Source organism: Aulonocara sp. 'chitande type north' Nkhata Bay, linkage group LG22, assembly GCF_057382095.1.
Source record: "Aulonocara sp. 'chitande type north' Nkhata Bay isolate Kocher_YH1m ecotype deep benthic linkage group LG22, A_spYH_male_GT1.1, whole genome shotgun sequence".
NCBI classification, from domain to species: Eukaryota; Metazoa; Chordata; class Actinopteri; order Cichliformes; family Cichlidae; genus Aulonocara; species Aulonocara sp. 'chitande type north' Nkhata Bay.
The window spans coordinates 21,989,494-22,004,031 of NC_141364.1; the positions used below are offsets into that span (position 1 = coordinate 21,989,494).

General features: G+C 45.6%; 2 protein-coding genes across 5 annotated transcripts; one reads left to right on the plus strand and one right to left on the minus strand.

Moving 5' to 3' along the window:
* On the plus strand, positions 1–12,521 carry LOC147304171 (uncharacterized). 4 transcript variants are annotated; one of them, XM_086281290.1, is made up of 5 exons: positions 1–2,288; positions 3,619–3,696; positions 3,945–10,367; positions 11,698–11,775; positions 12,024–12,520. In XM_086281290.1, the coding sequence occupies exon 3, from the start codon at positions 8,118–8,120 to the stop codon at positions 9,717–9,719; it is 1,602 nt and encodes a 533-aa protein (XP_086137416.1). In that variant the 5' UTR covers positions 1–2,288; positions 3,619–3,696; positions 3,945–8,117; the 3' UTR covers positions 9,720–10,367; positions 11,698–11,775; positions 12,024–12,520. The 4 variants fall into 3 exon arrangements, with proteins under 4 accessions (XP_086137416.1, XP_086137417.1, XP_086137415.1 ...); XM_086281289.1 differs by having other exon boundaries at positions 11,696–12,521; XM_086281288.1 differs by lacking the exon at positions 1–2,288 and having other exon boundaries at positions 2,812–3,696; positions 12,024–12,521.
* On the minus strand, positions 12,251–14,443 carry LOC147304172 (progranulin-like). Its single transcript, XM_086281306.1, has 5 exons — positions 14,355–14,443; positions 14,143–14,220; positions 13,693–13,995; positions 13,386–13,559; positions 12,251–12,589 (listed from the first exon to the last, which is right to left on the minus strand). The coding sequence occupies exons 2-4, from the start codon at positions 14,218–14,220 to the stop codon at positions 13,392–13,394; spliced, it is 549 nt and encodes a 182-aa protein (XP_086137432.1). The 5' UTR covers positions 14,355–14,443; the 3' UTR covers positions 12,251–12,589; positions 13,386–13,391.
* Between the last annotated feature and the right edge of the window lie 95 nt (positions 14,444–14,538).

Consider the following 14,538-nt stretch of genomic DNA (forward strand, 5'->3'; position numbering starts at 1 on the left):
ATCTAAAAAACCTGGACTTCGAAAGTGATTCGGTGCCCATGCAGCGTAGCCTAGGTCTCCTCTGGGACCTAAGTAAAGACCGCTTCACCTTTGAAGTATCTGATGAGTCAAAACCCTTTACCAGACGAGGTGTTCTATCAACAATAAACAGTCTCTATGATCCGCTGGGTTTTGTAGCACCAGTCACCATACAGGGGAAGTCGATTCTACGCGAACTTACAGCTGAAAATGGGGACTGGGATGCTCCACTCCCTCCCGAAATGGAAGAGTCTTGGACACAGTGGAAAGACTCACTCAAAGACTTGCCTAACATGACCATTCCCAGAGCATACACAGACATTTCCCCTTCAACAGCCGTGAAAAAAGAGTTGTGTGTTTTTTCAGACGCATCTACCAAAGCCATAGCTGCAGTGGCCTATTTAAAAGTGACAGATGCAGAAGGACACAGTCAAGTAGGCTTTGTAATGGGTAAGGCTAAGCTAGCACCACGCCCAGATCAGACTATTCCAAGATTAGAGCTTAGTGCTGCCGTTTTAGCGGTTGAGCTCGCAGATCTTATCTCAGATGAACTTGACTGTAAACTAGATCACACTACTTTCTACACAGACAGTAAAGTAGTCCTAGGTTACATCTACAACAAGTCTAGAAGATTTTATGTCTATGTCAGTAATCGTGTGACTAGAATCCGCAGATCTTCTCAGCCATGCCAGTGGCACTATGTAGCTAGCAGTCAGAACCCTGCAGATCACGCCACTCGTTCTGTTCCTGCATTCCAGCTGCCGCTTAGTAACTGGCTCACCGGCCCTGACCTTTTACATCAGATTCAGAATTCTCCAAATGACTCCTATGACCTTGTAGAACCCAACATGGACGCAGATGTAAGACCTCAGGTAACCGCACTCAAAACAACAGCCTCAACTAAAGAACTGGGCTCAGACAGATTCACCAAGTTTTCTACCTGGAAATCCCTCACACGTGCTCTTTCTAGACTAATACATGTCATCCACAACTTCAAATCACCACCAGGCAAAGCCAATCACTGTAATGGCTGGCATTACTGTGAAACGGGACTTACTGTGGATGAGTTAAAGCAAGCTCAGAACCTTGTCATTCGAGCAGTACAGCAGGACGTGTATGCTGAAGAAATCAAGTGTGTGCAAAAACATGGAAAACTACCCAAAACCAGTCATCTCAAAACCTTAGACCCCTATCTGGACAAAGAAGGACTCCTTAGAGTAGGTGGTCGCATCAGAGACTCAAACATTAGCCAAGGTGAGAAAAACCCTCTCATAGTTCCTGGCCACCACCATGTTGCAGCGCTTCTCATAAAGCACTACCACGAGCAGACCCAGCATCAAGGTCGCCTTTTCACAGAAGGAGCCGTTCGCTCCGCAGGATGGTGGATAGTGGGCGGTAAAAGAAAAGTGAGCACAATCATCTATCATTGTGTTACCTGCAAAAGACTTCGTGCTCCTTTGAGCACACAGAAAATGTCAAACCTCCCTCCAGACCGTCTCACAACGGATCCCCCGTTCACGAATGTGGGCTTAGATGTGTTTGGTCCGTGGTTTGTGTCTTCACGACGTACAAGAGGAAGCGTCAACCAGAATAAAAGAGGTGGCTGCTATCATAAACTGTAGACCCCTCGTCTCGGTTTCATCAGACCCAAGTGACCCCTTTATCTTGACTCCAGCTGTTCTCCTGACTCAAAAGGTAGCACCCCTTCAGGCTCCAGCTGAAAAATTCACAGCATCAGACCTCTACAAACATCAGTGGCGCCAGGTTCAGCACCTGTCGAACATCTTCTGGGACAAATGGAGGAAAGAGTTTCTCCCTACCCTACAGCCACGCCGCAAATGGCAGTCTAGCCAGCCTAATGTGAGCTTAGGAAATGTTGTGGTACTCAAAGACAGTCGAGTGCCAAGAAATGAGTGGCCTCTTGGTCTCATAACTAAGGTGTTCCCAAGTAAAGATGGTAAAATACGTACCGTGGAAATTAAGGTAGTTAAATCAGATGGTACAAAGGTGTTGACCAGACCTATCTCAGAGATCGTACCCTTGGTGCCTTCTTAACGTGTTGTTTTCTTCAACGTTTAATCGTGGCGTTTATTCACGCCAGGCGGGGAGTGTTCTGTATCACTAAAATATTATTCCCAGTACGTTGTTAGTTATGTGTTTTTAGCGCCCTCTGTGGTCGTTTCAAGTAATGCACCGTAGAAATGGTTTGTTTTGAAACAACTTTATTGAACAGGAAGTCAGCTCAAGGAAAGGAAGCGAGCGAAAGAAAGGTCGTGTCCAAATTCATGGGCTGCATTCTCCTGAGGACCCGGCCTTCGCGGTCTACGTGGGCCGGGTCCTCAGAAGATCGGGTAGGCCGGAAGTAAACGGCCGTGAAATTGGACGGTCTAGCCTTCTGATTAGCGTCACCGCTGTCTCGGTGGAGTTTAATAAACTCAGCCGTCTGCTCCTTGCTGTCTAAAATATAACAGGACACTGGAGTAAACTCTCGGCCATCTCACACTTCTGTTTAATCAGTTTTCTGTTTGACGTTTAGTCAGCTGTGTAAAAACCAAGGAGGAACCCACCCGGGGGATTAATAAAGTTTTATTTTATCTAATCTAATAACTTTAATCTCAGCCAAACCGATTTACTCACGAACAAACAAAACACTGAAAAAAGCCCAACAATAACATTTTTAGGTTGTCTAAGTGACTTATATATTACGTTTGTCACGGCCGGGCGGGTTACACACAGTAATTCGGCGTGCCCGTGTGGCGTGCTGGCTAGACCCAAGCGCGGCGAAGGCTAGCGGTGGGTTTGGAGCAGGCACGCAGTTATTCTAGTAACGATCAGTGCACGATGCGTGGCTTCGGAACGGTCGTTACCGACAGAGAGCGAGCGGAGCCGGGAAGAGAAAAAGGATTGAAGGGATAATCACTCACGGTTGCTGAATCAGGCGGAGACTGACGTCGGCAGAGTTTCGGAGCTCCTGACACGAAGAGAATGATGTCTGAGCGGCGAACAGGTGGGTGGCGTCTCTCTTTTAACCCCGGCCCCGTGATCAGCTGATCACAGCTGATCACCGGCTGACAACGTTTAACCCGAGCAGCGAAAGTCCGCGGTGATCTGAAAATGATGTGCCGGGAGTTGTGCCATTCTCGGCCGCATCAGTAACCCTCGAGCTCCCGGCTAGCTATCGAGCTGGTGGGTAGCAGACGTCTCCGAAAACATCGAAGCACTTTAGCAAAGATGCGATATCTTGATAAACCGAGCAGATATTTGATGTTTACACAGCTACTTTCTCGCCTGAAAATATGTTAAAAGTTTATTTCGTGACCCAGAAAGATTAATAAGAGTAATTTTTAAAACTTAGTAGCAGCCGCCATTAGCCGGAAACTGGAGCTTGGCTGGGCCGCGCTATGAATTCTGGGATATGGTGGGCCACGAAGGACACACCCGACCCATCCTTCAAATTCGGAAAAAGGAGCACGCATTTGTCGGCTGCATTCGGAGGGGTCTACGAATTTGGACAGCCTTCGGCGCGTCGCTGTGACGTAATCGGTCTACAAATGCGGCCTCAGGAGAATGCAGCCCATGAATTTGGACACGACAAAAGAGAGACATATCGGCACACGGCTTATGGTGTCCTGTCGGAAAATTTACTGTCTACATCTTTGGTTTACGGTTGTATCGCCGGTATGTACTTAGTTAAATTACAACTTGTTTTTGTACATTATGTTGCCGCTAGCGCAGTATTTGACCGTAAAGCTAATCTCGGTGCTAAGCTAGCTATCCGCGATGTCGGAGGTCGTCTGAGATGGCCTCAGTAGTTGTTTAAAAGTTTATATAATTAGACGTATGCTGTGTATTAGTACTGCGGTGTATAAATGTATGTTATGCTACGCTTATGTATGTCTTGACTGTATTTTTTGTCTTGTTTTTAGTTTTACCCTTTTGAATGTCAGTAAACCTGTTGACAACGCCCATCGGTCTTCAGAGTGGTGATATGAGAAAGGTGTTCACGCCCTTGCATCAGACATGCACCCGTAACGGCACAGTAAAACGGCGACATCCGCACGAACAAAGATAACGCAGTCATCGCACACTAGAGTGAAGCTGACCACTACTACGCCTGGGAGCAACACGGCATACAGCAGTGAGCCAGCAGTCGTCTAATCAACTCCAACATGTCCAGCAAGGCGTCATCCCTCAAGACCCGGTCCGAAGCTTCGTGTGCCTCCTCTACAGGTTCTGCAGCAGCCAAAGCCAGAGCAAAAGCTGAGGCAGCCAAGGCACGGCTCAGCTTCGCAGCTAAAGAAATGGATTTGAAGGTAGAAAAAGCACAAATAGAAGTAGCAAAAGCTAAAGTCGAGGTATCCATCGAATATTTACAGCATGAAAAAGATGTAGCTTCAGCCATTGCTGAAGCAGAGTCATTAGAAGCAGCTGCTGCCACACAGACAGAAACGCGCAGCAACATCTGTCCCTCAGTAACAGCAGAACGAACTAAACAGTATGTCATTGGCCAATCTACATTTGTGAGAAAAGAAAATGATGCTGCTCTTCAACAATCACAAAATGAAAATGTAACACAAAGTAAATCAGAGCTCACCTGTGATCAGCCACCAAGCCCTAAAAAGGAAAATGACCCACAAAAAATTCCAATTGGTCTAACAGATGATCCTGACTGTTGCCAAAAAACTCCAGTCATTTCCCCTTCTCCCCATGCTAATAAAAATTACAGTACCAATTGGTCAAATCAGGTGTCAGCATCTAGCTTCCATGATGCTAGGCCTTTATACAAAGAGCCTAGAGAATCAAATGTGAGTGACTTCATCAGATACTTTGCTCGTCGTGAAATAGTGGCAACAGGGCTGCTCCAGTTTAATGACAAGCCCCAAAACTTCAGAGCTTGGAAACACTCATTTGAAAATGCTATAAGCGGGTTAGATCTAACGGCAAGTGAAGAAATGGACTTGATGTTAAAATGGCTTGGCAAGGAATCGGCTGAACATGCAGAACAACTCAGAGCCATACACATCAACAACCCAGTCAATGGCCTCAACATGATATGGGACAGACTTGAACAATGTTATGGCTCAGCTGAAGTGATCGAGGATGCACTGTTTAAAAGAATTGATGCATTCCCAAAAATCTCATCCAAAGACTTTGCAAAACTGAGAAAATTTAGTGACCTGCTCATGGAAGTGCAGTGCGCTAAAGCTGAAGGAGACCTCCCTGGTCTCGCGTTCCTAGATACAGCAAGAGGAGTAAATCCAATCATCCAAAAACTTCCCTTCTACCTGCAAGAAAGGTGGATTACGGTAGGAGCCAACTACAAATGCACAAAATGTGTCTCCTTCCCACCATTTAGTGTTCTAGTAGACTTTGTTGCACAAGAAGCTGATGCTAGAAACGACCCCAGCTTTAACCTCACACCATCACCTGATGCACCCAGACCAGACAAACTATCTTGGAGGGCAAACAGACAAAAAGAGATTTCTGTGCACAAAACTGATGTCATCTCTCGCACTAGTTCAGACACACAGAGGTTCCCAAACAAAACTGTACATGGTGAAAAGATTTGTCCAATTCACAAGAAAGCCCATCCTCTCGCAGTGTGCAGAGCATTTCGCATGAAAACACTGTTAGATAGGAAAACGTTCTTAAAAGAAAATGACTTTTGCTTCAGGTGCTGTGCTTCATCTTCACACATAGCAAAGAACTGTAAAGCCAAGGTACAGTGTTCCGAGTGCAACGATGAGAAGCACTGCACGGCTCTCCACCCAGGACCAGCTCCCTGGCTAAAAGAAACCGAACCAGCAGCAGAGCATGGCGGGGAGCCTGACACCACTGAATCAGAGGAGATCACTTCTAAATGCACTCAGGTTTGTGGTGTGAATGAAGCAGGCACTTCATGTTCTAAAATCTGTCTCGTGAATGTCTACCCAGCAGGCCACCCACATCAAGCAGTAAGGCTTTATGCCATCCATGATGAACAAAGTAACAGATCACTAGTACGTCCGGAGTTCTTCGAGTTGTTTAATGACTGCGGCCCTAGTTCCCCTTACTCGCTTAAGACGTGCAGGTACCAAAGAGACAATGGGTAGAAGAGCTACAGGTTATGTAGTGGCAGCTTTAGATGGTTCAGTCCACATCTCACTGCCTAGCCTAATTGAGTGCAAAAATATCCCAAATGACAGAGACGAGATCCCCACACCCAGTGCAGCTAGACACCACAGCCATCTAAAGTCAGTGGCTCACCTCATTCCTGCCTTGGACTCTAACGCCCCCATACTAATGCTTCTTGGACGGGATGTCATTAGAGCTCACAAAGTCCGCAAACAGATAAGTGGCCCTAACAACGCACCCTATGCTCAAAAATTGGACCTAGGATGGGTCATAGTAGGAAACGTGTGTTTAGGTGACGTCCACAGAACTCCTGCAGTAAGGACTCTGTTCACAAATGCAACTGAAAGGGGACGTCCCACAGCATTCGAGCCATGTCCTAATGTTTTCAACATAAAAGAGAAACATTGTGGGATACAAGTTCCACTCAACTTCAGCTCCCAGCTGGCAGACAGTGCTTGTGAACCTGATCATTTAGGATGTAATGTGTTCAAACAAACCAGAAATGACAACTACATCTCACCTTCCATCCAGGACAATGCCTTCTTAAAAATAATGGAGGAAGGACTAACAAAAGACACAGATAACAGTTGGACAGCTCCTTTACCATTTAAAAATCCACGCCGAAAGCTCCCTAACAACAGACCACAGGCCCTGAATCGCCTAATGTCTCTTCTTCGCACCTTTGAAAAGAAGAAAGAGATGAAGGAACATTTCATCACCTTCATGGACAAAATATTCCAAAACAAACATGCAGAGATCGCCCCTACACTAAAAGAGGATGAGGAATGTTGGTATCTGCCATTATTCGGTGTCTACCATCCCCGTAAACCCACGCAGATCAGGGTCGTCTTCGACAGCAGCGCCAAGTATGAAGGCGTATCCCTGAATGACGTTCTGTTAACAGGACCAGATTTTAATAACTCATTGCTTGGGGTCCTAATACGCTTCAGAAAAGAAGCCGTTGCCTTCACAGCAGACATCGAACAGATGTTTTACTGTTTCAACGTGCGAGAGCAAGACAGGAACTACTTACGCTTCTTGTGGTTCCGTGACAACGACATTTCCAAAGAAGTTGTGGAGTACAGAATGACGGTCCACGTCTTTGGGAACAGCCCATCGCCAGCAGTAGCCATATATGGCCTGCACCAGTCTGTCCAACGCGTTGAACCGGACTGCGATGCAGATGTGAAGCAGTTTGTCATGCGTGACTTCTACGTTGATGACGGACTCAAATCTCTACCTACTGTTAAAAAAGCCATATCTCTACTCCAAAGAACCCGAGACGCACTTGCAAACTCAAACTTAAGACTGCATAAAATAGCAGCAAACAGGAAGGAAGTACTAGAGGCATTCCCGACTCAAGATTGGATTATTGTAACGGTCTTTTTACGTGTCTTAACAAATCAGCTCTGGATCGCCTTCAGTCTGTACAGAATGCAGCGGCAAGACTTTTAACTGGTACAAACAAGAGGTCACACATTACTCCAGTTCTGGCTTCTCTTCATTGGTTGCCTGTAAATTTTAGGGTTCATTTTAAAATTTTAGTTGTAACTTTTAGAGCTCTGCATGGTGAAGCTCCCCAGTATATCTCTGACCTGTTGAAACCTCATGCTTCATCCCGAGCACTTAGGTCTTCAGGTCAGAGGCTACTGGTGGTCCCACGTACTAGATTTAAAACACGTGGGGATCGAGCTTTTCAGGCACTGGCACCTAGGCTGTGGAACTCTCTGCCGTTGTCTTTACGCTGTCTAGACTCTACTGACTCCTTTAAAAAGCAGCTGAAGACATTTTTATACAAACGGGCTTTTAATTAATTTAATTAATTTTTACTTGTATGTCTGATCTTACTGTAAAGCACTTTGTGATTTTTATCTGTGAAATGTGCTATATAAATAAATTTTACTTACTTACTTACTTACTTACTTACTTACTAAGATCATGCCAAAAATCTAAAAAACCTGGACTTCGAAAGTGATTCGGTGCCCATGCAGCGTAGCCTAGGTCTCCTCTGGGACCTAAGTAAAGACCGCTTCACCTTTGAAGTATCTGATGAGTCAAAACCCTTTACCAGACGAGGTGTTCTATCAACAATAAACAGTCTCTATGATCCGCTGGGTTTTGTAGCACCAGTCACCATACAGGGGAAGTCGATTCTACGCGAACTTACAGCTGAAAATGGGGACTGGGATGCTCCACTCCCTCCCGAAATGGAAGAGTCTTGGACACAGTGGAAAGACTCACTCAAAGACTTGCCTAACATGACCATTCCCAGAGCATACACAGACATTTCCCCTTCAACAGCCGTGAAAAAAGAGTTGTGTGTTTTTTCAGACGCATCTACCAAAGCCATAGCTGCAGTGGCCTATTTAAAAGTGACAGATGCAGAAGGACACAGTCAAGTAGGCTTTGTAATGGGTAAGGCTAAGCTAGCACCACGCCCAGATCAGACTATTCCAAGATTAGAGCTTAGTGCTGCCGTTTTAGCGGTTGAGCTCGCAGATCTTATCTCAGATGAACTTGACTGTAAACTAGATCACACTACTTTCTACACAGACAGTAAAGTAGTCCTAGGTTACATCTACAACAAGTCTAGAAGATTTTATGTCTATGTCAGTAATCGTGTGACTAGAATCCGCAGATCTTCTCAGCCATGCCAGTGGCACTATGTAGCTAGCAGTCAGAACCCTGCAGATCACGCCACTCGTTCTGTTCCTGCATTCCAGCTGCCGCTTAGTAACTGGCTCACCGGCCCTGACCTTTTACATCAGATTCAGAATTCTCCAAATGACTCCTATGACCTTGTAGAACCCAACATGGACGCAGATGTAAGACCTCAGGTAACCGCACTCAAAACAACAGCCTCAACTAAAGAACTGGGCTCAGACAGATTCACCAAGTTTTCTACCTGGAAATCCCTCACACGTGCTCTTTCTAGACTAATACATGTCATCCACAACTTCAAATCACCACCAGGCAAAGCCAATCACTGTAATGGCTGGCATTACTGTGAAACGGGACTTACTGTGGATGAGTTAAAGCAAGCTCAGAACCTTGTCATTCGAGCAGTACAGCAGGACGTGTATGCTGAAGAAATCAAGTGTGTGCAAAAACATGGAAAACTACCCAAAACCAGTCATCTCAAAACCTTAGACCCCTATCTGGACAAAGAAGGACTCCTTAGAGTAGGTGGTCGCATCAGAGACTCAAACATTAGCCAAGGTGAGAAAAACCCTCTCATAGTTCCTGGCCACCACCATGTTGCAGCGCTTCTCATAAAGCACTACCACGAGCAGACCCAGCATCAAGGTCGCCTTTTCACAGAAGGAGCCGTTCGCTCCGCAGGATGGTGGATAGTGGGCGGTAAAAGAAAAGTGAGCACAATCATCTATCATTGTGTTACCTGCAAAAGACTTCGTGCTCCTTTGAGCACACAGAAAATGTCAAACCTCCCTCCAGACCGTCTCACAACGGATCCCCCGTTCACGAATGTGGGCTTAGATGTGTTTGGTCCGTGGTTTGTGTCTTCACGACGTACAAGAGGAAGCGTCAACCAGAATAAAAGAGGTGGCTGCTATCATAAACTGTAGACCCCTCGTCTCGGTTTCATCAGACCCAAGTGACCCCTTTATCTTGACTCCAGCTGTTCTCCTGACTCAAAAGGTAGCACCCCTTCAGGCTCCAGCTGAAAAATTCACAGCATCAGACCTCTACAAACATCAGTGGCGCCAGGTTCAGCACCTGTCGAACATCTTCTGGGACAAATGGAGGAAAGAGTTTCTCCCTACCCTACAGCCACGCCGCAAATGGCAGTCTAGCCAGCCTAATGTGAGCTTAGGAAATGTTGTGGTACTCAAAGACAGTCGAGTGCCAAGAAATGAGTGGCCTCTTGGTCTCATAACTAAGGTGTTCCCAAGTAAAGATGGTAAAATACGTACCGTGGAAATTAAGGTAGTTAAATCAGATGGTACAAAGGTGTTGACCAGACCTATCTCAGAGATCGTACCCTTGGTGCCTTCTTAACGTGTTGTTTTCTTCAACGTTTAATCGTGGCGTTTATTCACGCCAGGCGGGGAGTGTTCTGTATCACTAAAATATTATTCCCAGTACGTTGTTAGTTATGTGTTTTTAGCGCCCTCTGTGGTCGTTTCAAGTAATGCACCGTAGAAATGGTTTGTTTTGAAACAACTTTATTGAACAGGAAGTCAGCTCAAGGAAAGGAAGCGAGCGAAAGAAAGGTCGTGTCCAAATTCATGGGCTGCATTCTCCTGAGGACCCGGCCTTCGCGGTCTACGTGGGCCGGGTCCTCAGAAGATCGGGTAGGCCGGAAGTAAACGGCCGTGAAATTGGACGGTCTAGCCTTCTGATTAGCGTCACCGCTGTCTCGGTGGAGTTTAATAAACTCAGCCGTCTGCTCCTTGCTGTCTAAAATATAACAGGACACTGGAGTAAACTCTCGGCCATCTCACACTTCTGTTTAATCAGTTTTCTGTTTGACGTTTAGTCAGCTGTGTAAAAACCAAGGAGGAACCCACCCGGGGGATTAATAAAGTTTTATTTTATCTAATCTAATAACTTTAATCTCAGCCAAACCGATTTACTCACGAACAAACAAAACACTGAAAAAAGCCCAACAATAACATTTTTAGGTTGTCTAAGTGACTTATATATTACGTTTGTCACGGCCGGGCGGGTTACACACAGTAATTCGGCGTGCCCGTGTGGCGTGCTGGCTAGACCCAAGCGCGGCGAAGGCTAGCGGTGGGTTTGGAGCAGGCACGCAGTTATTCTAGTAACGATCAGTGCACGATGCGTGGCTTCGGAACGGTCGTTACCGACAGAGAGCGAGCGGAGCCGGGAAGAGAAAAAGGATTGAAGGGATAATCACTCACGGTTGCTGAATCAGGCGGAGACTGACGTCGGCAGAGTTTCGGAGCTCCTGACACGAAGAGAATGATGTCTGAGCGGCGAACAGGTGGGTGGCGTCTCTCTTTTAACCCCGGCCCCGTGATCAGCTGATCACAGCTGATCACCGGCTGACAACGTTTAACCCGAGCAGCGAAAGTCCGCGGTGATCTGAAAATGATGTGCCGGGAGTTGTGCCATTCTCGGCCGCATCAGTAACCCTCGAGCTCCCGGCTAGCTATCGAGCTGGTGGGTAGCAGACGTCTCCGAAAACATCGAAGCACTTTAGCAAAGATGCGATATCTTGATAAACCGAGCAGATATTTGATGTTTACACAGCTACTTTCTCGCCTGAAAATATGTTAAAAGTTTATTTCGTGACCCAGAAAGATTAATAAGAGTAATTTTTAAAACTTAGTAGCAGCCGCCATTAGCCGGAAACTGGAGCTTGGCTGGGCCGCGCTATGAATTCTGGGATATGGTGGGCCACGAAGGACACACCCGACCCATCCTTCAAATTCGGAAAAAGGAGCACGCATTTGTCGGCTGCATTCGGAGGGGTCTACGAATTTGGACAGCCTTCGGCGCGTCGCTGTGACGTAATCGGTCTACAAATGCGGCCTCAGGAGAATGCAGCCCATGAATTTGGACACGACAAAAGAGAGACATATCGGCACACGGCTTATGGTGTCCTGTCGGAAAATTTACTGTCTACATCTTTGGTTTACGGTTGTATCGCCGGTATGTACTTAGTTAAATTACAACTTGTTTTTGTACATTATGTTGCCGCTAGCGCAGTATTTGACCGTAAAGCTAATCTCGGTGCTAAGCTAGCTATCCGCGATGTCGGAGGTCGTCTGAGATGGCCTCAGTAGTTGTTTAAAAGTTTATATAATTAGACGTATGCTGTGTATTAGTACTGCGGTGTATAAATGTATGTTATGCTACGCTTATGTATGTCTTGACTGTATTTTTTGTCTTGTTTTTAGTTTTACCCTTTTGAATGTCAGTAAACCTGTTGACAACGCCCATCGGTCTTCAGAGTGGTGATATGAGAAAGGTGTTCATGCCCTTGCATCAGACATGCACCCGTAACGGCACAAATGCATTATGCTGGGCTGGTATTGGGCAGGCTGAGGTGTTCATGGGCACTCAAACTGTGACGTGAAAAGATGATAAATAAATGACTGCATGACACAGCTGGGAAGAAGACGCTATGATTTTTTTATTGGTGAAGCTGGACAAAAGTATACAAAGGAATGGGAAAAAATCATAAAACAAATCAAAACATTTTCACCTCACCATCGTAACATCATACTGGTCTATATTCACTGACACTCAGTCACATAGGCAGTATAGGAGAATGGAATAGATGAAAAACACATTTTCATTATTTAAAAAACAATCGATAAGATGATTTGAGATTAGCTTGAAATCATTAATGATTTCCCTATTTCTACAATAGGGATTAGGCATTTTCAACACATGATGACCTCAGTGAAAAGTTTGCTTAGCTGGTCTGTGGAGATGACTGGTGACTCTTTCTCCAGTGGGCCTGAAATTAGTGCAAGTCTTTGTGTTAGAACAACATATTATAGTCATCTCACTAAGTTTCTCCCTAAGTCAGGGGTGTCGAACTCCAGGCCTCGAGGGCCGGTGTCCTCCAGGTTTTAGATCTCACCCTGGGTCAACACACCTGAATCAAATGATTAGTTCATTACCAGGCATCTGGAGAACTTCGAGACATGTTGTGGAGGTAATTTAGCCATTTAAAACAGCTGTGTTGGATCAAGGACACATCTAAAACCTACAGGACTCTGGCCCTCAAGGCCAGGAGTTCGACACCTGTGCCCTAAGTTTTCTATTTGGCCACTAAGGGGCCACAGAAACAAGCTGTGATTTCTGGTCCTTGGGCTGCTACATGCTTCACTATGCTTGCAGGCTAGTAGCTGAATTAGCTTGTCTGCTGTGTGTTTTGGGAAGCCAGCATACTTTGGATTTATAGGAATCTTTCAAGGCTGCAAAACGATGCAGAAATACTACGCAGAGCTGAAAGATCCAAATTTGGTAATAATACTCTATGACCTCATCAGGACAAGAAACAGCTGGTTAGAGCAGGTTCATCATGTCACAGTAGTCTGTCAACATAAATGATCAAACCCACAACTATCAGTATATTTAGCTGTTGTTCAATCCTGGTTGGTGATCAGATGTGCACGCCATCATTTGATATAACACCAGTAAACAAAGAAAGTCTAAAATGTAGCCTTGAAATTTGATCTGAACAGTGAGTGAAATTATCCCAGGATGTTCTCCACATGTGAAGGTGGTTAGAGTGTGGCGTTTCCTACCTTCTTCTAATTGTCGTCTTCCTCTGAAGATGGGATGAAGGACGCAGGTCCTGAAGGTAGTGCTGGCTTGCGGAGGAAAGGATATGTGAGTTTTTCCCTCACACAGTGCTGGTAGGTTCGGTCACAGTCAAATCCAATTGGACAGCAGTGGTAGCCATCCAGACAACATTTGCCCTGCAAGAAACACTTTTAGTCTCTCAAAAGAATAATTATTATAGCTGCAAACTTGTTTCATGGCAGTGGAAGCTAAAAGGAATTTTATTACAATCATGTGTCTTATTGCACAAGAATATTTAGGCTGACTCACAGGAGAGTAGGGACAACAGAACCAGCCTCCTTGTGGGTGTCTGCAGCAAGTAGTGCCATCAGGACAGTAGGTGTAACTGTCACAGTGGACCATTGATTTCTTTATTTGATCTGGGACGTGGCTCTCTTTAAGCTCCTGGAGTGGAGTTCCAGGCAGTTCAGGGGTGTTTGGTTTCTCCGCAGCCTCCTTCTTCACCATGGGTATGGTCAGCCACGGCTGGTCTAATTTCTCACAATTCATGGTAACCAGGTTACAGCGATATCCTGAAGGGCAGCAGTGGAGCAGGTCGGCGCAGCACATGGCCTGCAAAGTAAGACCAGCAGAACTTTTAACAACCAACAATCAAGTTACTGCACTGGTGGAAAGTTTCTGACTTTTATGTGCATGAGGACAGCAGCCAAAGCTGATTTTAGCCTTGCAGCAGGTGGCGTTGTTTGGGGAAGTACTCACATCAGGACATGCGATAGAGCATGAAGCAAATCCCCACAGAAACACACCGAATGACAAACACAGAGTGATCGTCAACATCTGGAAGACAGTAGCAAAATGACTGTAGATTTTGTCTCTTTGGAGTATCAAGGTCAGACTTTGTAACTTTAATGTAACACTAACACAAAAGCATAATTCACCGTAGAAGAAGTAAACTTTTTTGTAACCTTTACCTTTAGATAGTGAAGAAATTCAACAGCTTCCTGTGATGCCTTTCACTATTTCCCTTCTGTGGTATCAAACACTGCTCTTTATATTAGAGGTCAGACACTCCCACTGCACAAAAATGAAAGTTTCACTTCACGTGACACCCCTGTGTCCTGTGACTGAGACACTGAAGTACTTATTCAACTTATT